Here is a 17,346-nt window from a genome sequence, read left to right as displayed (position 1 = left end):
AACATGTCTATCTTGTCCAAAAATGAAGTTTTCCAGTTAGATTTAAATTTTCTGCACTAGTTCATTTCATCTCTTTATCTTATCTACAGTCTTGGATGTATTCATTGCCACCATTTTAATAATGGTTAATTGATACCTCCCACAGGACTACTGATATTTCTCTGGGAAAATAATGAAATTTATTTACATTTCACCTTGATAAGTCACAACACAATGCATTTCACTCTGTGGAAAGTTTTATTAGAAATACATTCTGTGCTTAAGAAAGAAAACAAGCCTTTGGTTTTACTGGTGAGGTGGGTGTGCGCTTTTTGGGTCCCTCAAGTGAAGGTTTGGGTCAGACTTCCTTCCCAACTCTACTAGATGATCTCAATTCAGGGAAGTCTGGGGGACCTTATTGCAGAAATTGTAGGTAAGAAATATACCTTAACATTTGAGTCTTTAAAGTAATAACATGTTAGGAAAAATTCATTTTCTCTAAATGAGCCCATGTTCACTAGTTACTAGGCCTCTGAGCTTGCTCTCCCCGGGTAGGTTCCCAGGACGAGGCCCCCTTCTTCCCACGGCAGCTGTGCACAAGCCTAAAGTCCACTATCACTTCAGACCTCAGACAAAGACCAGAGGAAAACTTCCATATTCAGACTAGAGATACGTGACATGGAGGAGTGAACCAGGAGCTGGGGGGGGGGGGGAATGCCCGTGGACAAAGTGCTGTGCAAGTGTAAGGACTTGAGTTCAGATTCTCAGCACTCACATAGATGCCAGGCAAGGGTGGTTGCTCACCTGTAATCCCAGCACTAGGGAGGCAGAGATAGGAGATCTCTGAAGCAAGCTGACTGGCTAGGCTATGAGCTTTGCTCAAGTGAGAGAATGTGGAGTGTAGTGAGGAAGAGACTTGACAGGAACCTCTAGTGCACACATGCATACACACATGTGTAGGTATGCCCCCACACACGCAAACATGCATATATACACACAAAGATATCCCACCAACATAGGCATGCAATAAAGAAGAATGAACCCAAATCCATGGTATTTTTTGGTGAGTTAGAGGATCTGCTCCTACAGACTGGGCCAACATCTTAGTCTCAGATTTGCTGCTATTAGTGGACATGCCGAACTGCAGATTTCTTGAGGTAGACAGCTTTTCTTAAATGCCCAGAAATGTGCCATGACTTCCCAACTGAGTGTCTTCTTGGAAGAGAGAACAGGGTATTGACACTGGGTTTCCTAAAGTCTTGGTCTGCATCGAAAGGCAGGGGCTACAAAACAGGTGTACACATAGACACCAGGTTGTATGGACACCATGTCTGACAAGAAAGCAGTGCTCAGGTTAATCTAATTTATCAAGTAGAAGATAGGGAAGCCTCTAAACTCTCCCTCTTTAGCCGATTAGAAGGTTCCTTTTCATGCTTCAGAATGAGTGTATAAGCAGACTTCCTGTAGAAAGGTAAAAACACTTTTTCACTTTTCAGGTGAAAACATCCAAAAACACCTCATTAATTCGGAAATGAGAAACAAAAAGCTATTCCACCACCAGTACTTCCTTTATAAGATGCTCTGCCCCACTTACATATGACACAGGCATTTATACTCCTCTAACATAGAATTACCTCCATTAAGTGTGTGTAGCATCATTACATTGCAGGTGTTTAGTACAGAGCCAGTTATTCTAAGGGTGTGCAAGAGGTTTAGAAAAATATCTCTAATCAAAGCTCCCAGCACCAGATCATGCAGAACTCAGAATGTTTGCCACCAGAGAGCTCTCGGCATGTTTCTTTGGATGTGCCAAAGACCCACAGCAGGCAGCTGGGCAGCACAGAGGTGTGCCAGCCCCAACAGGAGCTTTGCTGTCAACACACTCACAGTTCTTGCAAAGAGAGGAGACACTGCTGGACTGTGCCATTGAGGACCCAGGAAAGGCCTGACCTGGCTTAGAGGACCTGAGAAATGAAGACTGGTCAGGGGGAATGAATGGGAAACGACTTAGGGTTTCTATTGTTATGAAGAGACAATCATGGCCACAGCAACATAATCTTATAAAACATTTAATGGGGTGGCTTACAGTTCAGGGGTTTAGTCCATTGTCATCATGGTGGGACATGGTGGCATGCAGGGAGACATGGTGCTAGATAAAGAACTGAGAGTTCTTCATGTTGATCTGCAAGCACAGGAAGTGAACTCTGTCACTGAGTGTAGCTTGAGCATAGGAGACCTCAAGCCCACGTCCGCAGTGACACACTTCCTCCAACAAGGCCACACCTCATAATAGAGCCACTCCCTTTGGGGGCCGTTTTCTTTCAGCCCGCCACAGGATATGATGTGCAGGGGGGAAACTGGATTCTCTTCCAGACTAGGAAGCAGGATCTCCAGGTAGTAGCTGAGGACCAAAGGCTAGACCATATGACAAATAAGGCTGATAGTGGGGAAAACTCACTGGCAAGAGCCCAAAGGGAAAGAGGGTTCTGATCCAAGGACCTGCTCTCCTACCAGAAGTGACCCTGTCCCGTGCCATGGCTAGTTTCCTAATCTATCGTGTAGGTAAGGTGTAGGAGTCAAAGGCTTTACACTAACCATGTAATGGAAGCCCTGTCGCATGAGACAGACAGCAAGAACTCTGCCCCCTGACTGATGATGGCATCCTCTAGTGCCTGGCTCAGAGGGTCTTATCACCATCATCCATGAAGGAGTTAAGGAAACTGGCACTGGTGCTGGGTGTGTTCTGTGGAGCCGTCGCTGAGATTGTTGGGGTCTCACCAAGACACCGAGGTCCATGTTGGACAAACCAACAGATGTGGTATAAGTGCTATGGGATAGTCTGATCGAAGTTTTCAGTAGCGTAGGACATGATATGTTAATGTAGCAAGGCACGATGGTTTGGGGCATTCCTTGGCTTGGCAGAAGAGTTACATCCCAAGTGATAGCTTTCGCACCTTCCACGGTGTAATTCTGGTTTTTGAACAGGTAACCACATGGGTTCAGATCTCAGAATGGATTTTTTCTGTATAATGCTGAGCCTTGGACTTAAGAGCTTCCACGTGTAGGCATGTGCTCTGCGGCTGAGCTGTAGCTCCAACCCTCGTGTGTGTGTGTGTGTGTGTGTGTGTGTGTGTGTGTGTGTGTGTGTGTGTAGGCCAGAGGTTGAAGTCAGTGTTTTCCTCAATTATCTGCCTTATGCTTTATTTTTGGAGACAGGATCTCTAACTAAGCTGACGTGGCTGTATTGGCTGGCCAGCAAGCCCAAGGGATCTTCTCGTCTCTGCCCTCCCAGCACGAGGAGTGTATGCAGCTCAGCCAGCATTTTTATGTGGGTGCTGGGGAATCAAACTCAGGTCCTCGTGCTTGCACTGTACTGAATGAGCCATCTCCACCTCTTCTTTCCTCACCAACCCTTGTTAACTTTTGAGACAAGAGTCTCACTAAATTGCCTGGTCTGGCCTTGAACATATTTGTATCCTATAAACCTTGAACTTTTTTTTTTTTTTAAGACAGGGTTCCTCTGTGTAACTGTTTTAGCTGTCTTGGAAACAGTTCAGTAGACTCGGCTGGCCTTGAACTCACAGAAATCCACCTGCCTCTGCCTCCCAAGTGCTGGGATTAAAGGCATGTGCCTTGAACTCTTAATCCTCCTAAGTGGCTGGGCCCATAGCCCTATAGTCTGGCTGGCATGTAGGAATTCTCAGAGTTCCTCTGGAAGATGCTTCTGCTCTGTTTAAACATCTCAGACATCCACTCTGCTCACATCCCACAACACTTAGATGCTCTGGCTTCAGACATTCCAGTAACCAGAGCAGCTCTCTCCCCTGCTCCCCAGCATTCCTTACTCCCACTCCACCCCACCCCTTCTGAATGCATGGTTTCAATCTGCAATTTAAGGAGGCCTTGAGCTATGTAACCCAGGCCGGCCTCAAATTTACAGTGATCCTCCTGCCTTGGTCTTCTAATTTCTGGGATTACCTGACACAGGCTTTCTTTGATAGGTAACTTTTGGTAGAATACAGTCTATTGTGGATACAACTTTTAAGGTAGCCCTGGATGGTTATTATCATCCACCGAATAGAATTTAATTGTTGTTTCCTTTGAAAATTCTTTTTTTTAACTTTAACTTTATTTCATGCACATTGGTATAACGATGATGTCAGATTCTCTTGAATTGGAGCTACAGACAGCTGTGAGCTGCCATGTGGGTGCTGGGAATTGAACCCTGGTCCTCTGGAGGAGCAGTCAGTGCTCTTAACCACTGAGCCATCTCACCAGCCCCTCCTTTGAAAATTCTTATTTATTATGATTACTATTACCGTGGGTGTGGGTGGGCACGAGTACCACAGTATGCATGGAGAGGTCAGAGGACAACATAGGCTTTGGGGATGGAACTCAGGTAGTTGGGTCTGTGTGGCAAGTGCTTTATCCACTGTCTTAGTTAGGGTTTCTATTGCTGTGATGAGACACTGTGACCACAGCAACTCTTATAAAGGAAAACATTTAACAGAGGCTGACACACAGCTTCAGAGATTTAGTCCATAATCATCCAGGAAGCATGGCAGCATGCAGGCAGTCATGGTGCTGAGGAAGGCCTGAGAGTTCTCTATCTTGATCCACAGGCAGCAGGAGGAGACTGTGTGCCACACTGGGCATAGCTTGAGCACATGAGACCTCAAAGCCTGTTCCCACAGTGACACACTTCCTCCAACAAGGCCACACCTCCTAATAGTGCCACTCTCTATGGGCCAAGCATTCAAACACATGGAACTATGGGGGTCATTCCAATTCAATCCACAATCCCCACTACCCATTTCTCTGAACTAGATTTATCACTGTCGGAGTAGGGACAGGTCAGCTCAATCCACTGTGGGCGGAGCTGATGCCAGGTGGGGTTCTCTGTTAAATTTGATTTACTTTAGGTTAGCCCTGACTTTTACTGGGAAGCTGTTACTTTTCTAAGAGAAAGCGTATTTACCTGTGTCCACTGTGTGACATGCTGGAATAATGTTGCTCAATCAGTGACAAGGTCACTGGATGCTCTGCACTTGATTCTGTGCTGTTAGATTGATGTGGGGCATCCTTCTGTCTATGTGTTGCTTTTATTGGTTGATGAATAAAATTGTTTCAGCGAGTGGCTTAGCAGAGTAAAGCCAGGTGGGAAATCTGAACAGAGATACAGAGAGAGTAGGCAGAGTCAGGGAGATGCCGTGCAGCTGCCGAAGGAGAAGGGTGCAGGAACCTTCCTGGTAGGCCACATCCTCATGCTGATACACAGATTAATAGAAATGGGTTAATTAAAGAGCTAGCTAGGAATGTGGCTAAGCTATTGGCCAAACAGTGTTGTAATTAATACAATTTTTGTGTAATTATTTGGGTATAGACGGCAGGGAAACGAACTATTCCATTTACATTAGATAGCACACTTTTTCCTAACTCCACTAGGAAACAACACATGTCTGCAGGCAAACATTTTATTCAATTCATAATTCACTTTGCTTTAGGCTACCAAGCTCTTAGTAGTTCACCAATTCTTTAGTGTGTGTTCATTTTTCCTATCTCAACTTTTTTTGGGGGGGGATGCAATGGGTCTCACTAAGCTGCACTGGCTGCTCTGAAATTCTATACCTAGGTTAAGCTGGCCTGGAACTCACAGAGGTCCACCTGCCTATTTCCTAGCTACAGAGATGAAGTGTGTGTCACCATGCCTAGCCCAGCTTTTCTAACTGCTCTTAATAAAGTCTGTCTCAACTCAATCTACCTAGAGTTACAAGTAGGACTAAATTATATTATTTGTAAATTACTTTGTAATTTTTATACATAATCATATTATCTGCAATTTAAAAAATCTGTATCCATTTTTCAAAAAAAGTTTAGTTTTATATGTAAGAGTGTTTTGCCTGCATGTATGTGCACTGTGTGCATACATGGTGTCCAAAGATAGGAGGGAGTATCAGATCCCCAGTAACTGGAGTTAGGGATGGTCAACCACCATGTGGGCACTGCATACTGATCCTGGGTCCAGTCCAAGAGCAACAAGTGCTCTTAACCACTGAGCCAACTCCCAGCCCCTGGTATTCATGTTATATTCATGCTGAGATTTCTTGTGACAGAGAACCGTTCGGATACTTCAGTGGGTGCTTTTGGTGAGAGGGTGAAAGTTCTCCTCCGACTCTGCTGTTTTTGACAAGATTCTAAATCATGTCCTTTGCTTTTCTTTTCATCCCCCATTGTCTAAAGGCTGCTTCTTCTTTGTGTTCCCTGTTCTATTAGAAGCTATGTCTCAAAGATGGCCTCAAGTCGCATCTACCCAGGTCAGATCACGCTTACTTTGAAGCCCCCCGCCCCCCACTCTCCAGTCTGTGGTTTGCTCTACTTTGACATGTTAACCCAACATAAGCTTTATAAATTTGGCAGTGGTAAAAAGTTTCTGAACATGCCATCACTAAGAATTAATTCAAAATCAATTGTATGCTGGGTGGTGGTGGCACACGCTTGTTAATCCCAGCACTCAGAAGGCAGAGGCAGGTGGATGTCTTCAGTTCCAGGCCAGCCTGGACTACACAGTGAGTTCCAGGACAGCAAGGGTTATCAAAACGCCACCCCCAATAAGATGTGCAATGATTCCAAGGAATTTGGAGCTGTGCTTGCCTCCATTTTCTCAAAATACTTCATGAGATTTGGCTGTGAGCACACTGTCCAAGACTTTGCACTGCGCGTGACATCACACCACACAAAGGGAATGAATGAATGCTGCCTGAAACACCCAGCTCAGATTTGAGACTATGTTATAAAGTTCCGTGTTTTAGCTGGGTATGGTAGTGATGCCTTGAATCCAAGCACTCAAGAGGCAGAGGCAGTAGATCTCTGTGAGTTCAAGGCCAGTCTAGTATACTGCGCAAGCTCCAGAACAGCTAGGGCTACACAAAGAAACCCTGTCTTTTTTTTTTTTTTTTTAAAGATTTATTTATTTATTATGTACAAAGTGTTCAGCCTCCATGCCTGCAGGCCAGAAGAGGGCACCAGATCTCATTACAGATGGTTGTGAGCCACATGTGGTTGCTGGGAATTGAACTCAGGACCTCTGGAAGAGCAGTCCGTGCTCTTAACCTCTGAGCCATCTCTCCAGCCCCAAGAAACCCTGTCTTGAAAAACAAAACAAATGGATGATGCTGTGTTAGTATCACATGGTCAACCAAGATTTGGGTAAAAATAAACAAGAATATTTATCTCATTAGCAGGCAAATGTTTTCGTCTTTAATGGTGAAATTACGTGTACCAAAGAATTAAAATGAATTCTTTATGAATTTATTGTATTATCAATGAATGCTTGATTTGTATATCTATGCTTATTTCTTATATACCCAGGATTGTGTAAAAATTCCTTGGACTGCAAGTTAACAATGTAAACAGTCCTCGAGACAGGGTTTCTCTGTAGCTTTTTTTTGTTCCTGTCCTGGAACTAGCTCTTCTAGACCAGGCTGGCCTCGAACTCACAGAGATCCGCCTGCCTCTGCCTCCCGAGTGCTTGGATTAAAGGTGTGTGTCACCACCGCCCGGCAGGGACCATAATCTTAACAAACAAGTTTAACATAGGTCTATAAATCTCTTGTGCTTTCCTGCTCCGAAAGATAGCACACAGAATAGATGTGATGTGGGAGCAATGTTAAAGCCTGGGCTGTTACCGTGATGTGGGTGTCACTGTGGAGTGGGCAAAGACATCACTCTAGGCGAGCTATATCTGTGCCTGCTGTGTGATGCTCTCACTTCTGAAACGTTTCTGTTTGTCCATTCAGATAGGCAGGAACATTTTATAGGTGACTCCCGGCATTCTGACTTTGGTACTATTTTCTGCTTAAGTTAGGCAGAAAAACTTAACTTTAAACTTTTAAGATTAGAGCAGTAACTTTCTTTGGTCTATTGTTTTTGAGTAAAGATTATGAGACAACACACGAAGAAAGACAAACATCATAAAATAACTTTTATACAGGATTAGTAGATCTGTTTACATATAAAAAAACAAAGGACCTCATTACAGTTAGATTTCACATAAATTACACAGATTTATTTTTAAAACTACTATTCAATTCTTTTAAAGTTCCTTTTAAAGTTTTCATTTTGAAGGCACAGTGCATGAAATAAAACAAGACTGAAGCACTTGAGAGGAAAGGGTGTTAGAATGTCACAGAAATAGCTACGGGCAGTTTTGGAACTGGGGAGTATCATTCTGAAAAAAAGGCAGAGAGGTGGTGAAAAGAACATAAAAAATTCCATGTCATACCTCCAAAAAATCTGTACCGCAGAATGTAGCTAGTACATTCATGGTACGCCATTGATAAACATCCTAACTGTGTATATTTACGCATATTTTATCAAGTTGCCTCAAAATGGTAATCTACTTTCAAATTTCCAAACCAACCAGGAGAGCATTCTAAGAGTCAGTGGAACCATTAGTGAATTTTGTTTTGCCATATATAAAGGAGAAGTGGGTATTGGGAGGGTTTTCTTCAAGAACTAGAAATTCAAGTTCAATTGACATTAATCAAAGGCCCTAATCACCCTCCCTCCAAACTGCTATAATTAAAATAAACCAAAAATCTAAAGTTATCAACAAGTTGCTATACATAAATATCATTGAATATTTAGCCATTAGTGGAATTTTAATAATAATAAAGGAAAAAATTGGGGGAGATGCTGGGCTGCTACCATAAAATAATCCCACCAGGCCCACAGCGCAGGACACCATGACATATTCATAACCAAGAAGCTCCTGAGAGAACAGGGACGGACCTGGCACAAGTGTGAGTATGACAAGACAACAGACCTATTTAATGCTGGGAAGAAATGGAGATAAACGGAGTAGTGAGTCTCGGTTACTGGTAACCTGGTGCTAGCTCGAAAACACAGCGAGTTCAGACATAAGCACTACCTTTTTATTGTTCCACTCATATTAGTTTGAATTTAATATTCACTAATTCAGCAAATCTCATTCAGATGAAATCACCAAAGATTAACCAAGCACACTGAGCCAAAAATACAATGTTTCCTTCCTCAAGGCTGATAAGAGTCCCAAAGCCAGTTCCCTTCAGTGAGGACAGAAAGTCCTCTCCACTGGATCAGATCCCAGCACCACCCAGAGTTCCACCAGATGCTCCAAAAGCTTGCCAGTCTTTATCAGTACAAGTGCATCCTCACAGGCGGACACTTTAAACACTACCTACCAGTTGTGTTGCTTTTGTTAAGGGAGTGAAGAAGGCTTAAACTCATCACCAGGACAAACAATGCCTGCGAGCAGAGGAAAGGCACATCTCAGACTGGGGCAAAGGTCCTAATACTGTGACACTTATTTGGGTCTGTGACTCTAAAGAAACGGAAAGTCTCCAGGAGAAACACTGAAGGAATGCATTCCCCATCCCATATGGCTTCAGTGTCCTTTGCTGCCAAAGTGGTCCAAGATTAGATACGAGCCACACATAAAGGAAGGCAGGGCTAAGAACACAGTCTTAGTAGTCATGGATCGTGTACATTCATGTTCATTGGTAACAGAGGGTGGGGAGGGCTGGTTTTTCAGCTCGATGCATTAGAAGCTCGTTAAAGACTTGAAACTTAGAGCAGAATTTGGGTTTCATTTAAGGAAAAAATGACCAAGAGAACTATTCTGTATATCCATCTCTAAAAATTTCATACATACTTTAAAAGGCATGGCCTCCGATTGCTGAGATGTACTGTTAAAGACACATTTAATTCCAGAGAACACGTGGAAAGGTGTCTTAGTGAACACCAGGCTAGTAAAGCAAAGGCTGCCACATGAACTTGGTTTCTAGCTGTAATATCCCAAGCAGGGCCCAGCCATAAGCCCCTTGTTGGTTTTCTGACTTGGCACTTTTAAAAATAAAGTTGAAAAGGCAATATACATCATTTAGAAAAACACAAAGTGTTATTAGAAGAAATGAAACTATAAAAGAAATGTGCCCTTCATTAGTGTTGCCTTCCATGAACTGTTCTGCTCATGTGGCAAAACAAGGATTCAGCTCTGCTGATGCCATCACCAATTCCAGCGTGGCTGAACCTAAGCTACCTAAGTGACCACAGCTAATGAATATCATGATCTCATCATTCCCTTCCACTACCCGAGATCTCAACTTCATACAGCCACTTGGATGCATTCCTCACAAAGCATGGCCGAGTGACCCAGGTGAGCCGAGGCTTTGGGGCAACTGATACATTAGTGGGATGAATACAGTTTGGAAAGGTAAGAGCTAGTTTTTTGATCCCCTGATTTAGTACAAGTTCAGCAGCAACTTGGCCATTAAAACATTCAAAGATATTAAACTGTTACGTCATTGGTAAGACTCACACTCACAAAAAGCATCATTCCACTGAACAGCATTAAGAGACACCATAAATTGCAAATCTTTCAGGCCGTTGCCTGACTCCAGTGAAGGGGACACCTTCACACCACTGTCCCATCACACGGTAGTCCTTTAGCTGACTTTCTTAAATGGAGGGAGCCATACTTAAAAGCTTTGAGCTCAAAGTTTTAATATAATTACTTGATTAAAAAAAAACTGTCAAAGGAATCGTTAAGGACTGGCAGAGGCCTGCATGCACAGGCCGCGGTATTTCCATAACAGTATGCCATCACAGGGTGAAGGCTTGGTCTGGAGCATCAAGTGTAGACATTATGGATCCAAATGTATTAAGAGTGTACAAGTAGGTCTCTTCCATTCCTAGATATTTTCATCAATAAATTCAGGACCTTCAGGTGTGGAATCATCTGGAAACTGTAGGTGTGTAACACGGAAAGGGCTGAGATTTAGGAAACACTAAGGAACAGGCATCCCTAGAAGAGCGAGTGCTTCACAGATAAAGCAGCAGCACCTGTGGGTTTTCCCGAGTTAAGACAGGCAAGTCCTCACTTCTGCTCCATCTCCCTCTCACCTCTACTCACGGGGGCCCCTGGTGCCTCCACAGCAAAACCAATGAGTTCCCCCTAAGACGAGGCTATTTAGAGCTTGATAAACCTTACAAGAGAGGTAGTAAAATCCTGCTTACAGCACAGCCTACCAGTTCTGATCCAGCTTAGAAACAGGTAGAAAGACAAATACGGAAGCTCGTTTATTCCGTTTTCTAATGTCATATATGTTAAAGAATCATCCAACCTCCATTACCTGAATAAGAGAATCCCCAGCTATTTGCTAACTGGAGAAGAGAACGAATGCCTCAGTAGATGGAGGAGAAGCTGAGGTTTAAAGCTTTTTGTCAGAGTCTGACTGGTGTCCCTGCCTTAATGTTTCTAGATTCTTTTGGCCTTTAAAGTAAAGAGAAACAAAACTAAAGCCACTAGTAAACACCTGCTGTGCAAACACAATGTCTACTCGATGGCTTTATGCTGTTACTGTCTAAGCTCTGAACAGCTCATCTTAAGTCAAAAAGGAAAACAAAGTGGCTGTCCCATCTTCTGCTGCATAAATAGAAATCAGATTTTTAGAAAAGGTTTAGAGTTCTTTAAGGAAGGGAAGTTTAAATCTGCCTGTGATATTCAGAGAATAAGAGTTTAACAGGTTAACTTCCCAAAGCTCTTTGAAGAAGGAAGGAATCTCTCTTCTTACTGCAGTGTCTCCCAAGAGGAGCTGTCATTTTGCTTGGTGCTTATGCAGGGAGATATGCAAAACGTGGTTTTCAATGTTTGCTAGAATATAATGTTTCCTCCTCTGTGTCCGTTTCATCCTGGAACTCATGGCTTAGGAGGGATTTCTTGGAGCCAGTGGACATCATGCGAATTTCATCTTCATACTCATCATGATGCTGCCGGAGCCGATGGAAGCCATCTTTGTGTCTGTTAGACTTGATGGAGCAGATGCACCAAATGATGCAGGCTGTTAGGATCAATGCTGACATTGTGGCACCTGTCCGACAAGACCACATGGGGATGTTATGAACAAGCAACGACTTCCATTGGCACTTTTTAATCTGTTATTTACTTTAATTTCATGCAGTTAAGAGCAATTTGCTTGGTCTGAGATGTTCTTCTGTGGTAGACTGCTTGAATCTCTAGTATCTCAACAGAATCACCCCCGTTACCCTAGAAGCAGTGCATGTACAGTATGCAAGTTAGAAAACAATAAGCAAACCCAGCAAGAATCAAAGCCCAACACCACTACATTTCTACTACCTGAAGAGAACTTCTAATTACTTTAATGCTATATTACCAGATCTTCTTTCTTTTTCTTTTCTTTTTTTCCACTGAGCTGCACTCTCAGCTCCCCAGATTGTTCTTTCTTTCTTTTATTAACTTAAAAATAGTTCAGTTACATTTTTTTTTATATTGTGTGCGTGCACATGTGTGCACACATGCATGCATATAGAGGTCAGAGAACAACTTGTAAGCATTGATTCTCTCTAATGTGGGCTTCAGGAATTGAACTTAGGTCATCAGACTTGTGCAGCAAGAGCTTCTACCCACTAAGCCATCTCAGCATTTGCTTAGTTAGACTGGACCTCACTGTATCTCAGCCTGAGACTTGCTATGTAGATCTGACTGGACTCTAACTTGCAGTGATTCTTCTGCCTTAAGCTCTCTTTTAGACTTGTGTACAAGGTCACCAACACAACATCCTTAGGAACAACAACCGAAAAATAATAGTCACGAAATAAAAATTAAGTTCACAACAGCTAATTGGCTGGCAAAGCTAGATTTAACCCATGGCTGAATATGGCCCCAGTGCCTTTAACCATCAAGTTCTTTGTGTTTTGCCAGGTTCAGATGAGAATGCTAAGAACCCTATAAGAGGTCCTGTGACCATACCAATTTTTCAAGATTCACCTGAGACCCCCACCTCTGCAACAGAGCTTGGGTTTTTGCTTTAAGTCCAAGCTGAACTGAGAAATGAATGGAAGATCATTGTGTCAAACAGGTGCGGTACAGTAGAATATTGCCTTTTCCATATATTTTCCCCTTAACCTTTCAGTAATTCAAACAAGGACCCAAATTAACCCAGAGGGGAAAGTGTTTCCTTGTTCTTGGATCTAGCAGTCAGTGTGATCTTGATATAGAGCAACATTTGCTTATTTAACAACATCCAGTAAGATCCACTTGTGCCAACTATGGCTCTAGGGTCTGGGGATGCAGATCAGCTCTGCTGTCTAGAGCTTTTATTTTGGTGTGGACATTAAATGTAGTCAATACAGTGAACAGGTACATATGGTATCAGTGATGAATATTAGAGTGGAAAAAAACATAGGGTAGAGATAGTAACAGGGCTACTGTGCTAGCTAGAGTGATGAGGGAAGACCTCTCAGTGGAGGTGAATTTGAGTATGGACCTGCAGAAATTAGGGAAAGCCAGGAGAACATGTAGGGCAACAGCTTGGGGAAACCACGTTTAGCCAAGTAGATTCTAGGGAAAAAACAATTACCTACAGGTGTCTGTGGGGGCTAGCCACTCTCAAAGCACAATAGCAGAGCAGGTACTAAAAACTGAAAATCTTTACCTGACACAGTTACCACAAGTTCCCTTGGTAAACCAAATATCCGGTTATCTGTATCAAAGACTATTAGCACTGAACTGGCTGCATCATGATGCACAAAGACCTGGAAAGATAAAGTGTAAGAATTATAAAAAAGTCACTATTGGGGCTGGAGAGATGGCTCAGTGGGTAAGAACACTGGTTGTTCTTCCAGAGGACCCGAGTTTAATTCTCAGCACCCACATGCAGCTCACAACTGTCTGTAACTCCAGTTCCAAGGGATCTGATACCTTCATAGCAACACATAAAGTTAAATAAATTTTAAAAAGTAAATAAAAACATCCAAAAAAAGTCATTATGGGGCCTGGAGAGATGGCTGTGCACTGAAGAACACTGGCTGCTCTTCCAGAAGACCTGGGTTTGGTTCCTAACATCCACATGGTAGTTCACAACCATCCATAACTCTAGCCCTACAGAATCCAGGAATCCAAACCCTCTTCTAGCCTCTGCTGGCATTGAATGTGCATGGTACACAGACATATATGCATGCAAACATCTATACATTTCAAATATTAAAATTAAATTTTAAAAAGTCACTTATGGTATACCACAGCCCTGCTTCACTTAATGCTTTCGGGCTTATAAAGCAAACCAGGAAGGCAGCTGAGTGTCATCTACATTGTACAAAATGCTATGCAAGTTTTTCCTTTGTTGCAGAAAACTACCTTTTGGCAACAAAAAGATGACAGCTGCTGTACTCAAGAGATGGAGACACTTTTCATTTCTTTATTCCTTTCAAGCTTTCTATCAAGAGTTTCAAAATAATACATAAATGCTATTACCCACACTCTCACCTGTGAATGCTGCTGCTGGTACCCTTCAGCAATGGCATTGATATTATGGACACCGGGAGCTAAAAGCACATGGAAATAACCCCCCTCTTTTGTGTGCACTTTTATTCCTTCATTGAGTACAATGACTGCTTTAGAGATTGGTTTACCAGCCTTGTCTTTAACCAACCCATGAACTCCTTTGTGGACCTGAAAAAAAATATTAACATCATTTATGTTTTCACAATATCAGCAGATGATTGCATGAGGCTTGATCAAAATCAGCCAAACAAACACACACACTCCTTACACAAAACAACAACAACAAAGCCCTTGTAGTTATAAGTGAGGCACATCTTATAATTCTAGCTACTTAGGAGGTAGACACAGGAAACAAGAGTTTAAGGCTACTCATCAAATTAGCAACCCTGTCTAAAAAGAAGTAGGGGTTTAATGGTGTATTATAGCTCAGTAGTAGTGTGCTTAATGAGTATGCAAAGGGTTCTTGGTACTGCACACAGCCTAGGTTACCCTTCATCCCCACTGACCCTGACCACATTTGCCCATCAGTCAGTGATTCAGAGCCAGAGGTAAGAGAAAGAACTCTGAAGGCCTAAAGCATTAGAAGCCAGTCTTCAAATGCCTTGAACTATTTCTCGCATGGTACAGTGACTGTAACTTTGCGATCCTCAGCTGGAAGAACATGAAGCTCCCAGGTATAGCAGGTTCAAGATATGTTGCACACATGGCATCTATTTTGGCAATGAAAAGATGAACAAAATTCAGGCTGGGGAGATGGCTCAGAGGAAGAGAGTGCTTTCCACCCCAGCGAGATGGGGGCTGGAGTTCAGATCCCCACAACCCATGTAAAAGGCCAGGTGAACATGGCAGCCCACCTGTGATCCAATGCTCAGGAGGCAGGGACAGGGATCCCTGGGGTAAGATGGCTGGCTAGACTAGCTAGACTAATGAGCTTTGGGCACAGTGAGACATCTTGTCTCAGTACATACAGTGGAAAGTGAGCTCAACCTCTGACATCCACTTGCCCATGTATTAACAACATGCAAACACATACCCCAACACCACACACAAACATGAACAAAATCATTCTCTCTATATTTTTATAAAGGTTTTAATAATGGTTTTTATTTTTATCCTCTGATGAAGCCTAGCATGTATGAGGCTTTGGGTTTGATCCTCAGTATCAGAGGGAAACAAATAACTCAAAACAAGCTCACCTCCACCAACATGCTAAGGAGAGACCTCTTGTTCTCTGCCCACAAGGCAGGGAGTTGAGCTGCACTAGGGAAGTAGCAGCAGCTTGTGTACACTGTGATTTCTGGGCAATGGCCATAGGTAACACTATAATCCTGAAATATAAAGTTCAGAATCAGATTAGTACATGCAAAAATTAGCTTTGTAAACAAATGAAATAAAAAGAACTGGATGATGTAAGTAGCATTTGTGATGCATCTTAGAATGAATATATATATATATATGTATACACATATATATATAATACTGGGTCACAAGCTGGGCAATGATGGCACACGCCTTTAATCTCAGCACTCGGGGAGGCAAAAGCAGGCAGATGTCTGTGAGTTCGAGGTCAGCCTGTTCTAAAGAGTGAGTTCCAGGACAGTCAGAGATACACAGAGAAACCCTGTCTCAAAAAAACCAAAATAATAATAATAATGTCACAAACAGGACAGTGACTATGTCTGGTTCATTTTGAAGTGGCAGTTCTCCCACAGTGCTGTTAAGTATAGATGATGTTTATTGGGGTTTGCTGAACAAATGAGTTCACGTGGACAGCCAGCTTCCCTCTCAACTCTAGAACTCTCCTGTTGCTGTCACGGCACTGAAGGTAGAGGGCAAGCACATGGGCCTGACCAATCAGTATGAACCTGCTGTGACAATGACCATGGCCAGAGCCAAGTACTTAGTCAAGTGCAGGAGCCACTTGTGCAGACAGATTTCAAACTTTACTTGCCACTTCCTCCCTCAAGTTGTTCTTTTTTTCATTTACCCAATGATATTAACTAACTTCCTCACATCGTCATGAAACTTCATCATTTCTGCAGTTATACCATTTTTTCTCTTATTTTGTGAGATTATAATGTAATCATGCCATTTCTCCCTTCTCTTTTCTTCTTACAAACCTTCCCATAGACCCCTCCTTGCTCTCTTTAAAATCCAAGACCTCTTTTTTCATTGAAATATAACCTTATCAGTCTATATAATGTTACTAATATGTGTGTTTCCAAGGCCAACTATTTGGGATATACCCAGTTGGTGTGGTATTAGAGAACCAGCCGGTGTGCTGTTCTTTGGGGACTACTCTATCTTCCATTCTAAGCATTCCTTAGTTGCCTGTAGTTCTTTTCTTTGTTTGTTTTTGATTTTCAAGACAGTTTCTCTGTGTAGCTCTGGCTGTCCTGGAACGCACGCTGTAGACCAGACTGGCCTTAAACTCGCAGAGATCCACCTGCCTCTGTCTCTTGGGTGCTGGGATTAAAGGTGTGTGCCACCACCACCTGACATGGCACATGTAGTTCTCGTACAGGGTTGAGGCTCTGTGGTTCCCCCATCCACTTTAGCATGTTTACTGTGGTTGTCCTTGTTCAGCTAGCTCATATTTAGGTAGTCATGCTGGTGAGATTTTTATGGGTGTAGCTTCTGACATTACTAGGACAGACAATCTCACACAAACTCCTTGATGCTCTAGCTCTTGAAATCTTGCTCTCTCTTCTGTAATGTTCCCGAAGCCTATAGGTACTGGAGTTGTTTTTATAGATTTATCTATTGGGACTGGGCACTGCAGCTCTGCATTCTGACTGGTTGTGGTTTTCTGTAATGGTCTCCATCTGTTGCAAAGAAAGGTTTCCTTGATGAGGGTCGAAGACTACACTTCTCTCTGGGTGTTAGGACAAGTACTTAGAATGTAATTAGGGGTTGTGCTGGTTTAGTAAAATGGTAGTTGTAGTTTCTCTTCCAAGATCCTTGACTTCACTAGCCCTGAGTAGCCTAGGTTTCTCGTACTAGGCATGGTTTCCCTTTTGCTGAAC

At 42.8% G+C, this 17,346-nt stretch overlaps 2 protein-coding genes across 4 annotated transcripts in view; one reads left to right on the top strand and one right to left on the bottom strand.

The window, feature by feature from the left end:
- Tmigd1 (transmembrane and immunoglobulin domain containing 1) overlaps positions 1-17,346 on the top strand; it is a 164,274-nt gene that overhangs the window by 5,222 nt on the left and 141,706 nt on the right. The window lies entirely within an intron of this gene.
- The window catches only part of Cpd (carboxypeptidase D), a 91,573-nt gene continuing 82,174 nt past the window's right edge, over positions 7,948-17,346 (bottom strand). The window contains exons 18-21 of the mRNA XM_050128916.1: positions 15,517-15,648; positions 14,303-14,488; positions 13,473-13,572; positions 7,948-11,888 (exon numbers count right to left, since the gene is read on the bottom strand). Of these exons, the coding sequence (XP_049984873.1) occupies positions 11,662-11,888; positions 13,473-13,572; positions 14,303-14,488; positions 15,517-15,648 (645 nt within the window). The 3' untranslated portion in view covers positions 7,948-11,661. The remainder of the gene's footprint in view (positions 11,889-13,472; positions 13,573-14,302; positions 14,489-15,516; positions 15,649-17,346) is intronic.

This window comes from Alexandromys fortis, unplaced genomic scaffold (genome assembly GCF_014885135.2).
Source record: "Alexandromys fortis isolate MF-2015 unplaced genomic scaffold, M_Fortis_MF-2015_v1.1 scaffold_80, whole genome shotgun sequence".
Lineage (NCBI taxonomy): Eukaryota > Metazoa > Chordata > Mammalia > Rodentia > Cricetidae > Alexandromys > Alexandromys fortis.
Note: the sequence above shows the minus strand (reverse complement) of the source record. Positions and strands in the feature narration are given on the sequence as shown.